This window comes from Nomascus leucogenys, chromosome 6 (genome assembly GCF_006542625.1).
Source record: "Nomascus leucogenys isolate Asia chromosome 6, Asia_NLE_v1, whole genome shotgun sequence".
In the NCBI taxonomy this organism is placed as follows: Eukaryota; Metazoa; Chordata; class Mammalia; order Primates; family Hylobatidae; genus Nomascus; species Nomascus leucogenys.
The window spans coordinates 94,124,155-94,142,633 of NC_044386.1; the positions used below are offsets into that span (position 1 = coordinate 94,124,155).

Below are 18,479 nucleotides of genomic sequence, written 5' to 3' on the forward strand. Positions count from 1 at the left end.
AAAAATGAATAAGATCTAGTATTTGATGGCACAACAAGGTGGCTACAGTCAATGTATTAGTCTGTTTTCACTGTTGATACAAGACATAGCCAAGACTGGGCAATTTACAAAAGAAAGAGGTTTAATGGACTTACAGTTCTGCGTGGGTGGGGAGGCCTCACAATCATGGCAGAAGATGAAAGGCACATCTCACATGGTGGGAGACAAGAGAAGAGAGCTTGTGCAGGGAAACTCCCCTTTTTAAAACCACCAGATCTCATGAGACTTATTCACTATCACGAGAACAGCACAGGAAACACCTGCCCCCATGATTCAATTACCTCCCACTGGGTCCCTCCCAAAGCATGTGGGAATTCAAGATGAGATTTGGGTGGGGACACAGCCAAACCATATCAGTCAATGAAAATTTATTGTACATTATTAAATAACTAAAAGAATAGATGTCTGTAACACAAAGGAAGGATAAATGTTTGAGATGGTGGATACCTCATTTAACCTGATGTGGTTATTACACATTGTATGCCTGTATCAAAATATTTAATGTGCCCCATAAACATATACACCTACTATGTACCCACAAAAATTAAAAATTAAAATTAGGCTGGACACGGTGGCTCACACCTGTAATCCCAGCACTTTGGGAGGCCAAGGTGGGGTTATCACTTGAGGTCAGGAGGTCAAGACCAGCCTGGCCAACATAGTGAAACCTTGTCTCTACTAAAAAGATAAAAGTTAACAGGAGTGGTGGCATGCACCTGTAATCCCAGCTACTTGGGAAGCTGAGACACGAGAGTCACTTGAACCCAGGAGGCAGAGGTTGCAGTGAGCCAAGATCGTACTACTGCACTCCAGCCTAGGTGACAGCAAAACTTTGTCTTCAAAAAATAATAATAATAATAGGCTGGGTGCTGTTGCTCACACCTGTAATCCCAGCACTTTGGGAGGCTGAGGCGGGCAGATCACAAGGTCAGGAGATCAAGCCCATCCTGGCTAACACAGTGAAACCCTATCTCTACTAAAAATACAAAAAATTAGCTGGGCATGGTGGCAGGCAACTGTAATCCCAGCTACTCGGGAGGCTGAGGCAGGAGAGTGGCATGAACCCAGGAGGCAGAGCTTGCAGCAAGCCGAGATCGTGCCACTGCACTCCAGCCTGGGCGACAGAGCAAGACTCCATCTCAATAATAATAATAATAATAAATTAAATTAAAATTGCAAGGTGTGGGGAGTTTTTCTGAAAGGGGGATATGTGGCAAGAGATACACTCTAGTCTCTCTGGCCTTTGTCAGGTGTGGGTGATGTGATGGCCAGAGCTACTGCAGCCATCTTGTGACCACAAGGGAGCCAGCATGGGGGGAAGCTACATTCAAAGATTAGCAGTGCAAAAATGCAGAAAGATCCTGCATTTTTCAGGATCCTGGTAATAAATAGAGGATCCACTCAAACTGGATTATTAGGAGAATTTAATAAGGGGGCTATTTACAAAAGTGCAGGCAGAGCATAGAGAAACTAACCCAGGATAGGGTAGTACCATTGGACTAGTAACAGAGGGGAGCCCTCACCACCTTGGGCCTGAAGGAGCAAGGGGCAGGAACCCAGAGAGACACTATAAGGAGAGGAGAGCTGCCTAGCAGGTGTCTTCACAGAGAGGGTCTGGAGGGGAACAACCCCAAACTCATTCTCCTCCTACCCGCCCATCTTATGCCAGTGCCTTCCATTGGCTGAACCCGACAAGAAGCCAGTGAGTGGGGAGCCCATGGACAATATGCAGAGGTCATCCTCCCAGAACACAGAGCCTCGCAGAGTGATCTAGAGGACAAAGGATTTTCAGCACTACCTGGGCCTGCAATTATCTTTTTCATCTGTTTGCCTGCATATTGGCAGTCTCCTCCCTGAAGGCAGGAACTGTCTTACTGCTGTAAGTTTCCTCCTAGAACAGTGGATGACTGCACAACTTATGCTCAAAGAATATGGTTGAGCACCCACTATGCAGCAGGCATTGTACTAGAAATCAAATGAAGCCAGGTGTGGTGGCTCACAACTATTATCCCAGCACTTTGGGAGGCTTAGGCAGGAGGATTGCTTGAGCCCAGGAGTTTAAGACTAGCCTCGGCAACATGATGAGACCGTGGCTCTACAAGAATTTTTTTAAATTAGCCAGGCATGGTGGTGTGTGCCTGCGGTCCCAGCTATGCAGGAGACTGAAGGGGAGGATCGCTTGAGCCTGGGAGGTCGAGGCTGCAGTGAGCCATGATGGTGCCACTATATGCCAGCCTGGGCAACAGAGCAAGACTCTCAAAAAAAAAATCAAATGAATAAAACATAGCATGCCTCAGTTGTTCACAAGCTGGAGAGGGAGAGTAAAACCAAAGCAATATGGCATCTTGGTGTCATACCAGGAGAGAGACATGCCCAAGGAAGGAGGCTCTGACCAGAGTAGGGCCTGGAGGAGGTGGGCCTGGTACCAAGTGTTGAAGGACTTGTTTTAATGGAGAGGTGAGGATGCTTTGTCATTAATGCATCATAATATTGCAGTGTGAGTAAGTATCTCTAACCCAAAAGCAATGCATTTCCTTGAGGGTGTTTGTTGAATGGGGAAGAAGTGGTTGGAAGGAAGGCTGGGTGTTCCAAACAGAGGGAACATCATGTGTGCATGCAGAAAGACAGAAAACTAGAGAAACTGTCCCCACTGGCTGGTGGGAAAATTGTGTGAGGAGAAAGGGATGGGAAATGAGGTGAAAGAAGAGAGTAGGAACTGGCTCACACGTTGAGCTGAGGAGTTCAAGCTTTGTTCCGAATGCCTGAAGAAATTGCTAAGGGATTTTGATTAGGGATCTGACATGCTCAGATCTGCACTTCAGAGACTTCACTTGAGTGGCAGCGTGGAGTGTGGATTGGAAGGATGAGGGAGCAGAAAGCCTTAGAGCTTTGTGTGGCTACTTAAACTTAAAATTAGGCCAGGTGCAGTGGCTCACACCTGTAATCCCAACACTTTGGAAGGCCAACGTGGGCTTGTTGCTTGAGCCCAAGAGTTCGAGACCAGCCTGGGCAACATGGTGAAACTCCATCTCTACAAAAAAATACAAAAAATTAGCTGGGTGTGCTGGCATGCATCTGTAGTCCCAGCTATTTGGGAGGCTGAGATGGGAGAATCACCTGAGCCCAGAAGGTCAAGGCTGCAGTGAGCCAAGGTCGTGCCCACTGTACTCCAGCCTGGGCAACAGAGTGAGACCCTTTTTTGAAAACAAAACAAAAAAACTAGCATTCACCTCATAGGGTGGCTATAAAGCTATAACAGAGATGGTTCATGTTAACCATGTAGCACAGAGCTCGGGGCATAGTAGGTGCTCAATAAATCTTAATGTATTATTCCTTGCAATTTCCATAAAACCAATGCAGGAAATGCCCCCAAGCAGAGTCTTCCTAAAGCTCTTGTGCAGGTGAGCATCTTTACTTATGAACACTAATTGATTCAAAAAATGTTTTTCTGAATAGGTGTTCCTCAGTAACTATGGGGAATTGGTTCCAGAACCTCCCCCCAGCCATGGATACCAAAATCTGTGGATGCCAAAGTCCCTAATATACAATGGCATAAAATTTGCATATAATCTTTGCATAGTATTTGCATATAATTTATACTTTAAATCATCTCTAGATTACTTGTAGTATCTAATACAACGTAAGTGCTATATACAGAGTTGTTGGCCGGGTGCAGTGGCTCACGCTTGTAATCCCAGCACTTTGGGACGCCAAGGCAGGCAGATCACCTCAGGTCGGGAGTTCGAGACCAGCCTGAGCAACATGGAGAAACCCCATCTCTACTAAAAATACAAAATTAGCCTGGCATGGTGGCGCATGCCTGTAATCCCAGCTACTAGGGAGGATGAGGTAGGAGAATTGCTTGAACCTGGGAGGCAGAGGTTGCGGTGAGCCAAAACTGTGCCATTGCACTCCAGCCTTGGAAACAAGAGCGAAACTCCATCTCAAAAGAAAAAAAAAAGTTGTTAATTATACTGTATTATTTAGGGAATAATGGCAAGAAAAGCAAGTTTGTACATGTTCAGTACCGATGCGACCATCCATCTATTTTTCCGAATATTTTCGATCTGCGGTTGGTTGAATCCATGGAACCTACAGATACGAGGGCCAACTATGTGGCTGTGTGCCAGCCCCTGCGTTGGAGCTAGAGATAGGAAGAAAGGTAGAAGCTGCCTTGGCCTTCAAGGAGCTCAAAGTCCAGAGGGGTGACAGTGTTACGGATGCTGCTAAGGAGGGCAGTATGGAGGCTGTGGGAACTTAACTGCGGGGGAGCTGAGACCCAGACAGTGTGGTGACAGCTGAGCAGGATATAAAACGATGAGCCAAAGTGGCCGGGGAATGCAGGGTGGGGAGAAGGTTTCAAGCAAAGGAATCAGCTTTGGAGAAAGACAGTAAAGGTGGGGGCAAGGGTGACATGGGGGGCAACAGAGCCAGAGAGTGAACAGGAACTGCTGCTGAAGCCTTCTGGTGCTAAGCAAAGGAGTTGGTTTTATCCTGAAATCTCTGGGGAATATTGAAGCACTTTTAAAAGGGAAGTAGTCAACATAACTCCAGAGTGGCTCAAATGAAAAAGATTGAAAATATCCAGTGGTGGCCGGGCACGGTGGCTCATGCCTATAATCCCAGCACTTTGGGAGGCTGAAGTAGGTGGATCATCTGAGGTCAGGAGTTCAAGACCAGCCTGGCCAACATGGTAAAACTCTGTCCCTACTAAAGATACAAAAATTAGCTGGGCATGGTGGTGGGCGCCTGTAATCCCAGCTACTCAGAAGGCTGAGGCAGGAGAATCATTTGAACTTGGGAGGCGGAGGCTGCAGTGAGCAGGGATTGTGCCACTGCACTCCAGCCTGGGTGACAGAGCGAGACTCCATCTGAAAGAAAGAGAGAGAGAGAAAGAAAAACAGAGAAAGAAAGACAGAAAGAAAGACAGAAAGACAGACAGACAGACAGACAGAAAGAAAGGAAAGAAAGGGAAAATATGCAGTGGTGGTGAGGATGAGAAGCAGCTGGAGCCTCATACACTGCGGGTGGGGGTATAAACTGGTTCAACTGCTTAGGAAAGTTGGAGTTTTTTTTGGTTTGTTTGTTTGTTTGTGAGACAGGGTCTCACTCTGTCACCCAGGTTGGAGTGCAGTGGCACTATCTCGGCTCACTGCAACCTCCTCCGCCTCCCGGATTCAAACGATTCTCGTGTGTCAGCCTCTTGAGTAGCTGGGACTACAGGTGCACACCATCACACCCAGCTAATTTTTGTATTTTTAGTAGAGACAGGGTTTTGCCATGTTCGCCTGGCTGGTCTCAAACTCCTGAGCTCAAGCAATCTGCCTGCCTTGGCCTCCCAAAGTGCTGGGATTACAGGTGTGAACCATTGCGCCCAGCCAGGAAAGTTGTTTGGTAGAATCTATTACTGCTGGACATTCACCTGTCTTATGAACTAGCAATTCCAGCCTGAGCAGCAAACATGCATTCAAAAGCATGTTCAAGAATGCTCCTGGACAGGCACGGTGGCTCACACCGGTAATCCCAGCACTTTGGGAGGCCAAGGAGGACAGATCACCTGAGTTGGGAGTTTGAGACCAGCCTGACCAACATGGAGAAACCCCGTCTCTACTAAAAATACAAAATTAGCTGGGCATGGTAGCCTGAATCTCAGCTACTCAGGAGGCTTAGTCAAGAGAATCGCTTGAACCCGGAAGGCAGATGTCGTGGTGAGCCAAGATCACACCATCGCACTCCAGCCTGGGCAACGAGAGCTAAACTCTATCTCAAAAAAAAAAAAAAAAAAAAAAGATTCTCCTGACAGCAGGGCTCATCTTAGCCCAACAGAGAAAGCAACGAAGTATCAATCAACAGTCGAATGAATGAATAAGATGTTGAGTATTCATGTTATAATGGAATACCATGCAGCAATGAGAATGAGCTATAACTACGCCCAACACCATGAATGAGTCTCATAAAAAAAGAATGTTAAGTAACAGAAACCAGAAACCAGACACAAGAGTACACACTGCCCACTGAAATGTATACTTAAAATGGTTAAAATGGTAAATTAAAACATTTTTTTAAATAGAGATGGGGTCTCACTATGTTGCCCAGGCTGGTCTTGAACTCCTGGGCTCAAGCGATCCTCCCACCTCAGCCTCCCAAGTGCTAGAGCTACAGGTGTGAGCCACCATGCCTGGCCCTACAGTGTTAAATGTTATGTTATGTATATTATTTCACCACAGCCAAAAAAGTGTAGGCGGGGGACCACAGAACTGTACAACACAAAGTGCATCTTAATTTAAACTATGGTCTTCAGTTAATAATAATGTATCGAGGCTGGGCACGGTGGCTCACACCTGTAACCTCAACACTTTGGGAGGCCGAGGTGGGCAGATCACCTGATGTCAGGAGTTTGAGACCAACCTGGCCAACACGGTGAAACCCCATCTATACTAAAAATACAAAAATTAGCCAAGCATGGTGGTGTGTGCCTGTAATCCCAGCTACTCGGGAGGCTGAGGCACCAGAATCGCTTGAATCTGGGAGGAAGAGGTTGCAGTGAGCTGAGATTGTGCCACCACACTTCAGCCTGGGTGACAGAACAAGACTTTGTCTCTCTTTATTTTATTTTATTATTATTTTTTGAGACGAGTCTTACTCTGTGGCGCAGGCTGGAGTGCAGTGGCGCGATCTTGGCTCACTGCAACCTCCGCCTCCGGGGTTCAAAGGATTCTCCTGCCTCAGCCTCCTGAGTAGCTGGGACTACAGGCATGCGCCACCACGGTCGGCTAATTTTTTTGTATTTTTAGTAGAGATGGGGTTTTATCATGTTGGCCAGGCTAGTCTAGAACTCCTGACCTCAAGTGGTCCGCCCACCTCAGCCTCCCGAAGTGCTGAGATTACAGATGTGAGCCACCACACCAGGCCTGAGACTCTGTCTCAAAACAACAACAACAACCAGAATGTATCAATATTCATCCGTCAATTGTAACAAATATATTACACCACTGCAAGATGATAATAATAGGGGAAACTGCCAAGTGGGGGTGGTAAATGGCCACTTTTACCTCCCTCATCATATTTTCCACTCAATTTTTCTGTAAACCAAAGACTGCTCTAAAAAAATCTATTAGCTTTTTAAAATTCCTTGGTCCCCCTCCAAAAAGTGTACATATGATCTTATTTATGTAAAATACAACAAGCAAAACAAATCCATGCAATAGATGTTGGGGTCATGGGTACCCTTGAGAAAGGAACACACCGGGACTTCTTGGGTGCTTATGATGTCTCTTTTTTTTTTTTTTGAGACGAGTCTCGCTCTGTCGCCCGGGCTAGAATGTAGTGGCGCGATCTCGGCTCACTGCAACCTCCGCCTCCCGGGTTCAAGCAATTCTCTGCCTCAGCCTTCTGAGTGGCTGGGATTACAGGCACCCACCACCACGCCCGGCTAATTTTTTTGCATTTTTATTAGAGACAGGGTTTCACCATCTTGGCCAGGCTGGTCTTGAACTCCTGACCTTGTGATCCACCTGCCTCGGCCTCCCAAAGTGCTGGGATTACAGGCATGAGCCACCACGCCCAGCCCGTTGTCTCTTGATTAGAGCTGGTTATATGTGTGTTTGTTAAGTTTGCAAAAATTCATCAAGCTACACATGATCGAGCTATATAAGACATATGCACTTTTCTATTTATTTATTTATTTTTGAGACAGAATCTTGCTCTGTCACCCAGGCTGGAGTGCAGTGGCGCGATCTTGGCTCACTGCAACCTCCGCCTCCCAGATTCAAGCAATTGTCATGCCCCAGCTTCCCGAGTAGCTGGAATTACAGGTGTGCGCCATCACGCCCAGCTAATTTTTTTTGTATTTTTAGTAGAGATGATGTTTCACTATGTTGGCCAGGCTGGTCTTGAACTCCTGGCCTCACTCAAGTGATCCTCCCACCTCTGCCTCCCAAAGTGCTAGAATTACAGGTGTGAGTCACCAGGCCCAGCTGACATATGCACTTTTCTATATTGTATCCTGTAATTTAATTGTTTTAAGTTTTAAGAAAACATTAAAAATAAAAAGATAAATAGTCTCTCATACAGGAGAATTTCAAATAGTTTCTGGAGATAATCCCTCCTCAAGGAGAAGGAGCGTAACCCCCGACTCCTTCGGTGTGGGCTGTGCATAGTGACTTCCTTCCAAAGGGTACAGTATGGAAAGGGGGGAAAGGAGTAACTTTACAGTGAAGAGACTTGACACGCACTACCTTAGCCAGGTGATCGAGGTCAACATCCACACCTGTAAGTCACATTGATAGGATGTAACCTTGATATGATGTGACAAGAATGGCACCTAACCTCCAAGGTCTTCCCTTCAACAAACCATAACCCCAGGCTTACCATGAGAAAAACATCAGGCACATTCCAATAGTGGGCATCCTACAAAATATCCGACCAGTACTCCTGAAAATTGTCAAGGTCATCAAAAACAAGGATATCCTGAGAAACTGTCACAGCCAAGAGGAGTCCAAAGAGACATGATGACTAAATGTCACGTGATATCCAATGGGTCCTGGAACAGGAAAAGGACATTAGGTAAAATGCACGGAAATCTAAACCATGAACTTTAGTTAATTAGAGAGACAGACAGAGAGAAAGAAAGAGTCTATTTTCTATAAAACTTGAGCCTAACCTCAAACCTCAACCTTTTTCATTGAGTCATCTGAAATGGAGATAGAGACAGGAAACAACTTTCCTCTTCTCCCATTCATGGCCTTCAAACATGCTCTGTTCCTCTATTGGATTCCCCATCCATGTGCCTTGGCATCTTCACAGGTTGATCCCACAGTTTTCTCATTTTCAGGAATAAAAGTCCACTCCAGTCTAAATCAAAACTTCCCTCTCAAATCCATGCCGGGCACAGTGGCTCACACCTGTAATCCCAGCACTTTGGGAGGCCAAGGCAGAAGGATTGCTTGGGCCCAGAAGTTCAAGACCAACCTGGGCAACATGGCAAGACCTCCTCTCTACAAAAAAAAAAAAAAAAAGTTTTAAAATAAAAAAATTAGCTAGGCATGGTGCACACACCTGTGGTTGTGGTCCCAGCTACTCGGGAGGCTGAGGCAAAAGGATTGTTTGAGCTCAGGAGGTCAAGGCTGCAGTGAGCCATGATTGTGGCACAGAACCCCAACCTGGGTGACAGAGCAAGACTCTGTATCTAAAAAAAAAAAAAAAAAGATAGCAAACTTCCTTTTCACATCCAATTTAAGGCTTGCCCTCATCCTCCTCTTAGATCTGACTGAGATCTGGGTCCATATTAAAGAATCCTTTAGTACAACAAACACCATATATCCTCATATAAGTCCATGAATATCTGACATTTCTCGTATCTACTTTCTCTCAATTTATTGATAGATAGGTATACATTGTTTTAATTTTATGGGTACATAGTAAGTGTATATATTTATGGGATATATGAAATGTTTTGATACAGGCATACAATGTGAAATAAGCATTCATGGAGAATGGGGTATCCATCCCCTCAAGCAAAGATAAACCTTTGAGTTACAAACAATCCAATTATACTCTTTAAAGGTGTACTTTTTTTTTTTTTTTTTGAGACGGAGTCTCAGTCTGTCACCCAGGCTGGAGTGGAGTGGCACAATCTCGGCTCACTGTAGCCTCCACCTCCCGAGTTCAAGCAATTCTTCTGCCTCAGCCTCCCGAGTAGCTGGGATCACAGGCATGCGCCACCATGCCTGGCTAATTTTTGTATTTTTAGTAGAGACGGAGTTTCACCAGGTTGGCCAGGCTGGTCTTGAACACCTGATCTCAGGTGATCCGCCCACCTCGGCCTCTCAAAGTGCTGGGATTACAGGTGTGAGCCATCACGCCTGGCCTACAGGTGTACATTTTTTAACAGGACCATTCAAAAGGAGGTTGCAGGGATCATGATACTTCCATGCTACAGCATTAATCTCCTAAGAATAAGGATACACTCCCACATACCATGACGCTCTGTTCACACCTGAAAAAATTTACATTTATTCCAGAATATTATCTAATCTCCAATCCAGGCTCCTCACATGTCCCCAGTTGTCCCCAAAATGCCTTTTGTAGTTTTTGTTTTTGTTTTTGTTTTGAGACAGAGTCTTGCTCTGTCACCCAGGCTGGAGTGCAGTGGCGCGATCTCGGCTCACTGCAAGCTCCGCCTCTCGGGTTCACGCCATTCTCCTGCCTCAGCCTCTCCGAGTAGCTGGGACTACAGGCACCCGCCACCACGCCCGGCTAATTTTTTTGTATTTTTAGTAGAGACGGGGTTTCACCGTGGTCTCGATCTCCTGACCTCGTGATCCGCCCGCCTCGGCCTCCCAAAGTGCTGGGATTACAAGCGTGAGCCACTGCGCCCGGCCTGTAGATGTCTTTAAAAAATTTTATTTAAATGCCATATCTAATCGATATGACAATCAAATGCAAATCCATATTGCATTTGGTTATGTCTCTTAGTCTTTTTGCATAAGGGGGGCCTCTCTTTAGAATGCAAAATCTTTACCATCTCTTCTTTTCCACTTGGGGACTTGGGCTGAAAATCAGGAGTGGCTGGAACATGCCCATTTACTGTTTGGTTTTGCAGGTTGTTGGAGGGTACTACAGAAGAACATCCTTCTGGAGAGGGGCCGTGAGCCTGGTTGGCCTACACTGAGTGCCCTGGCAGAGCTCTTCCTCATGTGTGCAGTGGGAAAGAAGCCCAGATCAGTCCAAAGGCCTAACCCCCACTCCCAGGCCCTACCCTACTCTTCAGAGAAATAGGCTCCCTACACTGAACCCTGAAGAAAGCTGTACCTTCATCCCCAGGGACCCAGCACCCCTTCTGGCCTATCCCCAAAGAGTCACCCTGGGCCTTAGGTAGTAGGTGGAGCTGAGGGTTCATGGCCCAAGGCCAAGAGTTGATCCTTCCAACTCTGTTCAGTGATCCAGCTTTCATATCAGGTGATCAGGACAACCAGGCCAATCTGATAGGGGGTGGTGTTTATAAAAAGGCCACTCACCTACAGCCAGAAGCTCCAGACCAGCCACTACAACCCTGCTAATCTCGAGCACCTGCCTCTACAGGTACCTTTCTTGGAACCAATTTACAATCTCTCGGATCCCCAACTATAGAACCTGGAAGCTAGTGGGGACAGAAAGATGGGGAGCCTGGGCTAGGTGTAGGGCGCCTGAGTTCCGGGCTTTGCTACCCAGCTCTTGACTTCTGTTTCCCCATTTTAAATGAGCAGTTTGGACTAAGCCATTTTTAAGGAGAGAGATGGGGAGGGCTTCCCCCTTAGCACAAGGGCAGCCCTGGCCCTGGCTGCAGCCCAACCTCAACCTCCAAGACTGTGAGGGGATGGGGACTCATCCCTGGAGGAGGTGCCCTTCCTGTATTGATAAAGAGTGCCCTGGGGAAGGGGCATCACAGGCTATTTGAACCAGCCCTGGGACCTTGGCCACCTCAGTGTCACTGGGTAGGGGGAGCTCCTGGTCCCCTGAGTATATAGAAGGTATCAGCAGAAAGCCAGCACTGGCAGGGACTCTTTGGTACAATGCCCAGCATGCATGCTGTGCCAGGGGCTGACAAGGGTGCTGTCCTTGGCTTCCCCGTTTTGGAGTGGTCACTTGCCTCTACTCCAGCCCCAGAAGTGGAAACTGAGAAGATGTGTGGAGGAGAGAGCCAAGGTTCATGTTGGGAATCTTGAGGCTCCTTTCCAGCTCTCAGATTCTGTGATGCTCAAAGGGTGAGCTCTGGGGGCACAGGACACATGGTAGATGGATCTTAGTCTTTCTGGTATCCAGCTGGGAGCCAAGCACAGAACACACATCATTGTTTATCAAATGACTGAGGAAATGAATGAATGAATGTCTCCATCTCAACCCTCAGCCTGATCCCTCCTTTTTTCCCTGTAGTTGGTACAGATGGCATTGTCCCAGTCTGTTCCCTTCTCGGCCACAGAGCTTCTCCTGGCCTCTGCCATCTTCTGCCTGGTATTCTGGGTGCTCAAGGGTTCGAGGCCTCGGGTCCCCAAAGGCCTGAAAAGTCCACCAGAGCCATGGGGCTGGCCCTTGCTCGGGCATGTGCTGACCCTGAGGAAGAACCCACACCTGGCACTGTCAAAGATGAGCCAGCGCTACGGGGACGTGCTGCAGATCCGCATTGGCTCCACGCCTGTGCTGGTGCTGAGCGGCCTGGACACCATCCGGCAGGCCCTGGTGCGGCAGGGCGACGATTTTAAGGGCCGGCCTGACCTCTACAGCTCCACCTTCATCACTGATGGCCACAGCATGTCCTTCAGCCCAGACTCTGGACCGGTGTGGGCTGCCCGCCGGCGCCTGGCCCAGAACGCCCTCAACGCCTTCTCCATTGCCTCTGACCCAGCCTCCTCATCCTCCTGCTACCTGGAAGAGCATGTGAGCAAGGAGGCTGAGGCCCTGATCAGCAGGTTGCAGGAGCTGATGGCAGGGCCTGGGCACTTCGACCCTTACAATCAGGTGGTGGTGTCAGTGGCCAACGTCATCGGTGCCATGTGCTTCGGACAGCACTTCCCCGAGAGCAGCGACGAGATGCTCAGCCTCGTGAAGAACACTCATGAGTTCGTGGAGGTTGCCTCCTCCGGGAACCCCGTGGACTTCTTCCCCATCCTTCGCTACCTGCCTAACCCTGCCCTGCAGAGGTTCAAGGCCTTCAACCAGAGGTTCCTGCGGTTCCTGCAGAAAACAGTCCAGGAGCACTATCAGGACTTTGACAAGGTAAGCCCGGGGTGCAGGTGGCAAGGGGCACCTTGCAGGACCTGGGTGCAGCCCCTCCCTCCCAGCTCCAGCAGGACTACACAGCTGCTGTGTTGCCAAGGCCTAGGAAGGCTCTGGACACCTCAGACCAGCTGTGTGACCTGGAGCCGACTCTTCCCCTTCTCTGGGCCTCAGTTTCCTCACCTTTGAAGCCCCCCTCTCAGGGCTCCTCAAAGCCCCCAAGAAAAAAGCCCTGGAAATGGGGCCCTAGCAGAGTCCTGCAATGTGGGGGGCCTATGAGTGAGAAAGATTTCATTCTGCAGAAACCTGAACCCCAATAGAGGCTAATCCCCAGCTCTGGTGTCGCGTTGCTTCCCTGTGTTCACACTAACCTTTTCCTCCTTTGAAATTGGACCCCTGGCGTTATTGGGAAGAAGGGTCAGTGGGGCATAAAATGACACTTTAAGCCATACCCAGGGCTGCCACCAGCTCCTGCTGCGAGCTGCAGCCCCCTGCCTAGAGACCAATTTGGGGGGATAGGGGGGTATCCAGCCCCCAGGGACAGGCCAGGGGAGTGGAGCAACATTCAGCCTTTGACCTTGGAAGTGCCAGAGGTGCCCCTAAGCTTATACCCCCTCAGAACAGTGTCCAGGACATCACGGGTGCCCTGTTCAAGTACAGCAAGAAGGGGCCTAGAGCCAGCGGCGACCTCATCCCCCAGGAGAAGATTGTCAACCTTGTCAATGACATCTTTGGAGCAGGTAGGAGCCAGAACCCTGCCCCTCCATCCAACAATGCCTGCTGTTCACCCACAGCCTTGCCCAGCCCCTCGGTCCATCAAATAACCCGCCAACCCTACATCAGATGGTACAACATACTGAGATCTGGCTTGGGATCAGGGTTTGAGCCTGGGCTATGCCACCAATTCCCAGTGGAGACACAGCAAAGTCCTTCTCCTCCCCTAGGCTTCGGTTTCCCCATCTGAACCATAAGGTGTTTCTCTGGCCTGTAAGTCTAGGCCCCTGTAATTCCGGCAGCTAATTCTGAAACCTGTATGTTGAAGAGACCCAGCCTCTGTCCTCAGGAAACTCACAGGCTAGGGCAGAGAAAGCTAATGCGGGATACACACATAGCAGATACATGGGAAATGATGGTTTCCTTGTTTCTGTCTTCCTTCTTTCCTCACCTTACCCTACACGGTCCAGGATTTGACACAGTCACAACAGCCATCTCCTGGAGCCTCATGTACCTTGTGACCAAGCCTGAGATACAGAGGAAGATCCAGAAGGAGCTGGGTACATTGGGGCCCCCAACCCTATGGCCAGGAGAAGCCTGGAGACCCAGGTTGTTCGTTCAGTCTACAAACACCTGTTATGTGCCTACTGTGTGCAAGCCCTGGGCATACAGTAGTGCCTGCCCTTGCCTAGAAGATGTGGGAGGTTAGTGGGGTCTCAGACTTATGAATAGACAGTCTTACATAGAGTGACATGGGGTATAAGAGGGGATAATTCATGGGGCAGTTAGGGCAGCCCCTGAGCTCTGCTTCTTCTCTGTGTTCTACAGACACTGTGATTGGCAGGGGGCGGCGGCCCCGGCTCTCTGACAGACCCCAGCTGCCCTACTTGGAGGCCTTCATCCTGGAGACCTTCCGACACTCCTCCTTCTTGCCCTTCACCATCCCCCACAGGTGAGGCCTGCTGGTTCTGCCCTCCCACCTCTGAAGTCCTTGCCATGTTTTCTCTTCCTGGCTTCTCAGCCCTGGCCCTGGCTCAGCATCTCCTTCCCGACCTCATTCCCCACATATCCCGACGTCAGTCTGCCCCCATCCAGTCCAAACATAATCTAACCCCCAGCTCTCAGGAGAAAGTTCCACTTGTGATCTCAGCGCTCATTCCCCTCTGTTCATATTCTGTCCCTCCCAGTGCCCTCTGTGCCAGCCAGGTCAGCCTCACCCTCACAAGCATGACCCTGCTGGCCTCCAATTTTGCTAACGCTGAACCTTCTGCCTGGAATGCCTTCTAGCCTCTTCTCTGACCACCAGAATCCTACCCTTGCTCAAAGTCAATGCCGATGCGAGCTTCCTCTCCCCAGAAGCCTTTTGACTCATCCAGCTGGCACAGCTTCATTCCTGATGTCTTATAGGACTTAACAGCCATCAGCCCTTGATCATGCCCTGGAATTTTAACCATGTCAAGAGAGTTAGTGAGCATTTACTTTTGCCCAAACGTTGTTCTAGTTATTCCTGCAGTAAGAGGCCTGAATCCCCAGCCAGGCTAGAAACTCCCTGGGGCTGGCCCAGGCTGCCTGCTGCTTTTTATTTTTTAATAGAAAATAGAAAAACATTTATCTGAAATTGCCTGCTGCTTGGCTCCAGAGAACAGCCAAGTGCGCAGCCAGGCACAAAGAGAAGTTTAGTAAATACTTGTTGAAGTTAAAGAACGGGAGGCAAGGAAGAGGGAGGATGATTCTACCTCTTCCCTGTTCCTCCCCTCCCCTCCCAGTGTAGGGGTGGAGATGGTGGTGGGCAGGCTATCTGGATGGGGTGGAGGTAGGAGCAACACATGCCCCAGCTTTCCAGCCCTGAGCCTCACAGCGCCCTCTTCCCTCCTCAGCACAACAAGGGACACAACGCTGAATGGCTTCTACATCCCCAAGGAATGCTGTGTCTTCGTAAACCAGTGGCAGGTCAACCATGACCCGTGAGTACATACCCCTCACGGAAAAATGTGTGCAGGTTCAGCTGTCAGGAAGGCTGTTTGTCCCTGCTAGGAAGTGTTTATATAATGAAAGGAGGAGACCTCAATTGCTATAGTCTGCTCTAAGTGATGATATTTACAAAGGTTTCGCAAACTTTAGTGCACAGGAATCAACCAGGATGGCCAGGTGCGGTGGCTCACGCCTATAATCCCAGCACTGTGGGAGGCCGAGGCAGGCAGATCACTTGAGGTCAGGAGTTCGAGACCAGCTTGGGCAACATGGTGAAATCCTATCTCTACTAAAAATACAAAACAAAAATTAGCCAGACATGGTGGTGCACCTATAATCACAGCCACTCCAGGGACCGAGGCAGGAGAATTGCTTGAACTCTGGAGGCAGAGGCTGCAGTGAGCCGAGATCGCACCACTGCACTCCAGCCTGGGTGACAGAGTGAGACTCTGCCTCAAAAAAAAAAAAAAAATCAACCAAGACGTTTGTTTCAGCTGATGGTTCCCCCAGGATTCTACTGTGGTATCTAAGGTGGGGTACCTCAGGCGATTCTGATGTGAATGGCTCAGAGACCTCTCTTTGGAAAGCCCCACTTTAGTGTATAGGTAGGGGAACCACATAATTTACCATCCACACTGGGACATTTGAGTGTGAAAATGCTATCAATGTTTATGCTAGTCATCATTACTCCAAAACAATAAACATAAGCCAAGACATACTGTTGAGGCCCCTTAGGAGGCATATTTTGAGTAGGATGAAGAAACGTATGTCTGTCTGTCTTTCTTTCTTTCTTTCTTTCTTTCTTTCTTTCTTTCTTTCTTTCTTTCACTTTAATTTTTAAATAGAGACAAGGTCTTCCTACGTGGTCCAGGCTGGTTTTGAACTCCTGGGCTCAAGGTATCTTCCTGCCTCAGCCTCCCAAAGTGCTAGGGTTACAGGTGTAAGCCACCAAACCCAGCCCGTTTTTCTTCTTTTAATTTCTTTTAGATAAAGCATTATTTAAAGTAAATTAATATTAAAAGGCACTATCTTTAAGGCTGGTCACTTTAGAGAGAGCTTTGTGAAAGAAATAAGCATCAGGCCAGGTGTGGTGACTCATGCCTGTAACCCCAGCACTTTGGGAGACCGAGGAAGGTGGATCACTTGAGCTCACGAGTCTAAGACCAGTGAAACCCCGTCTGCAAAAAAAAAAAAAAAAAAAAAAAAAATTAGCCGGATATGGTGCCTGTAGTCCCAGCTACACGGGAGGCTCAGGTGGGCGGTTGGCTTGAGCTGGGGAGGCAGAGAGTGCAGTGAGCTGAGATAGCACCATTGTACTCCAGCCTGGGTGATAGGAGCCAGAGGGTGATTCAAAAAAAAAAAAAAAAAAAGAAATGAAGAGAAAAGAAAAGAAAAGAAAAAGAAATAAGCATCAAAGTTCAGTTTGGTTCCTTCCCACTTACCCTTCATTGCTTTCAACGTGTCCTCACACTTGTGTTCTCAACGGAAGTCTCCCTCCTCCAGGCACCTCCTCCCAAGGCCTCTCTAGCCCTGAGGTCCCATCTCCTCTGTTCCTCTTGCAGGGAGCTGTGGGAGGACCCGTCTGAGTTCCGGCCCGAGCGGTTCCTCACCGCAGATGGCACCGCCATTTACAAGCCCTTGAGTGAGAAGATGATGCTGTTTGGCATGGGCAAGCGCCGGTGTATCGGGGAGGTCCTGGCCAAGTGGGAGGTCTTCCTCTTCCTGGCCATCCTGCTACAGCAACTGGAGTTCAGCGTGCCGCCGGGCGTGAAAGTCGACCTGACCCCCATCTACGGGCTGACCATGAAGCACGCCCGCTGTGAACACGTCCAGGCGCGGCTGCGCTTCTCCATCAAGTGAAGACACCACCATGCTGAGGCCAGGGAGCGAGTGGGGGCCAGCCACAGGGACTCAGCCCTTGTTTCTCTTCCTTTCTTTAAAAAAAAAAAAATATATATATATATATATATATACATATATATGTATATATATATAGCAGCTTTATGGAGATATAATTCTTATGCCGTATAATTGGCCTTCTTTTTTTTTTTTTTTTGTCTGAGACAGAATCTCACTCTGTCACCCAGGCTGGAGTGCAGTGGCGTGATCTCAGCTCACTGCAACCTCTACCTCGCAGGTTCAAGCAATCCTCCCACTTCAGCCTCCCAAGCACCTGGGATTACAAGCATGAGCCACTACGCCTGGCTGATTTTTGTAGTTTTAGTAGAGATAGGATTTCACCATGTTGGCCAGGCTTGTCTCGAACTCCTGACCCCCAGTTATCCACCTGCCTTGGCTTCCCAAAGTCCTGGGATTACAGGTGTGAGCCACTACATCCAGCCTAACTCACATTCTTAGTGTCGAATGACTTCTAGTGTAGAATTGTGCAACCATCACCAGAATTAATTTTATTATTGTTATTATTTTTGAGATAGAGTCTTGCTCTGTTGCCAGGCTGGAGTGCAGTGGCATCATCTCAGCTCACTGCAACCTCTGCCTCCCTGGTTCAAGTGATTCTCCAGCCTCAGCCTCAGCCTCCCAAGTAGCTGGGACTGCAGGCACACACCACCACGCCTGGCTAATTTTTGTATTTTTAGTAGAGACGGGTTTCACCATGTTGGCTAGACTAGTCTCAAACTCCTGACCTCAAGTGATCTGCCTGCCTCAACCTCTCTCAAAGTGCTGGAATTACAGGTGTGAGCCACCGCACCCGGCCCACAATTAATTTTAGAACATTTTCATCACCCCTAAAAGAAACCCTGCACCCATTAGCAGTCCCTCCACATTTCCCCTTAGCCTGTCTCCCCTGCCTCACCAGCCCTGGCAACTACTAATCTACTTTCTGTGTCTATGGATTTGCCTTCTCTAAACATTTCATATAAATGGAATTACACAATGAGTGTTCTTTTGTGACTGGCTTCTTTCATTCAGCACAATGTTTTCAAGGCTCATGTGTGTTGTGGCGTGCGTCAGTAAGCCCTTGGTGCTTGAGTCCTGAGACC

At 48.5% G+C, this 18,479-nt stretch overlaps 1 protein-coding gene across 1 annotated transcript; it reads left to right on the top strand.

The window, feature by feature from the left end:
• Positions 1 to 11,092: 11,092 nt before the first annotated feature.
• LOC100586622 (cytochrome P450 1A2) lies at positions 11,093 to 17,369 on the top strand. Its single transcript, XM_003267219.2, has 7 exons — positions 11,093 to 11,121; positions 11,953 to 12,792; positions 13,412 to 13,532; positions 13,977 to 14,066; positions 14,335 to 14,458; positions 15,384 to 15,470; positions 17,040 to 17,369. Exons 2-7 carry the CDS (start codon positions 11,962 to 11,964, stop codon positions 17,335 to 17,337), a joined length of 1,551 nt encoding a protein of 516 aa, XP_003267267.1. The 5' UTR covers positions 11,093 to 11,121; positions 11,953 to 11,961; the 3' UTR covers positions 17,338 to 17,369.
• Positions 17,370 to 18,479: the final 1,110 nt, after the last annotated feature.

Coding starts and splice junctions, on each gene's coding strand:
- LOC100586622 (XM_003267219.2), top strand. CDS start 11,962: ATGGCATTGTCCCAGTCTGTTCCCTTCTCGGCCACAGAGCTTCTCCTG. Junction 12,793..13,411: donor ACTATCAGGACTTTGACAAG/GTAAGCCCGGGG, acceptor ATACCCCCTCAG/AACAGTGTCCAGGACATCAC. Junction 14,067..14,334: donor GAAGATCCAGAAGGAGCTGG/GTACATTGGGGC, acceptor TGTGTTCTACAG/ACACTGTGATTGGCAGGGGG.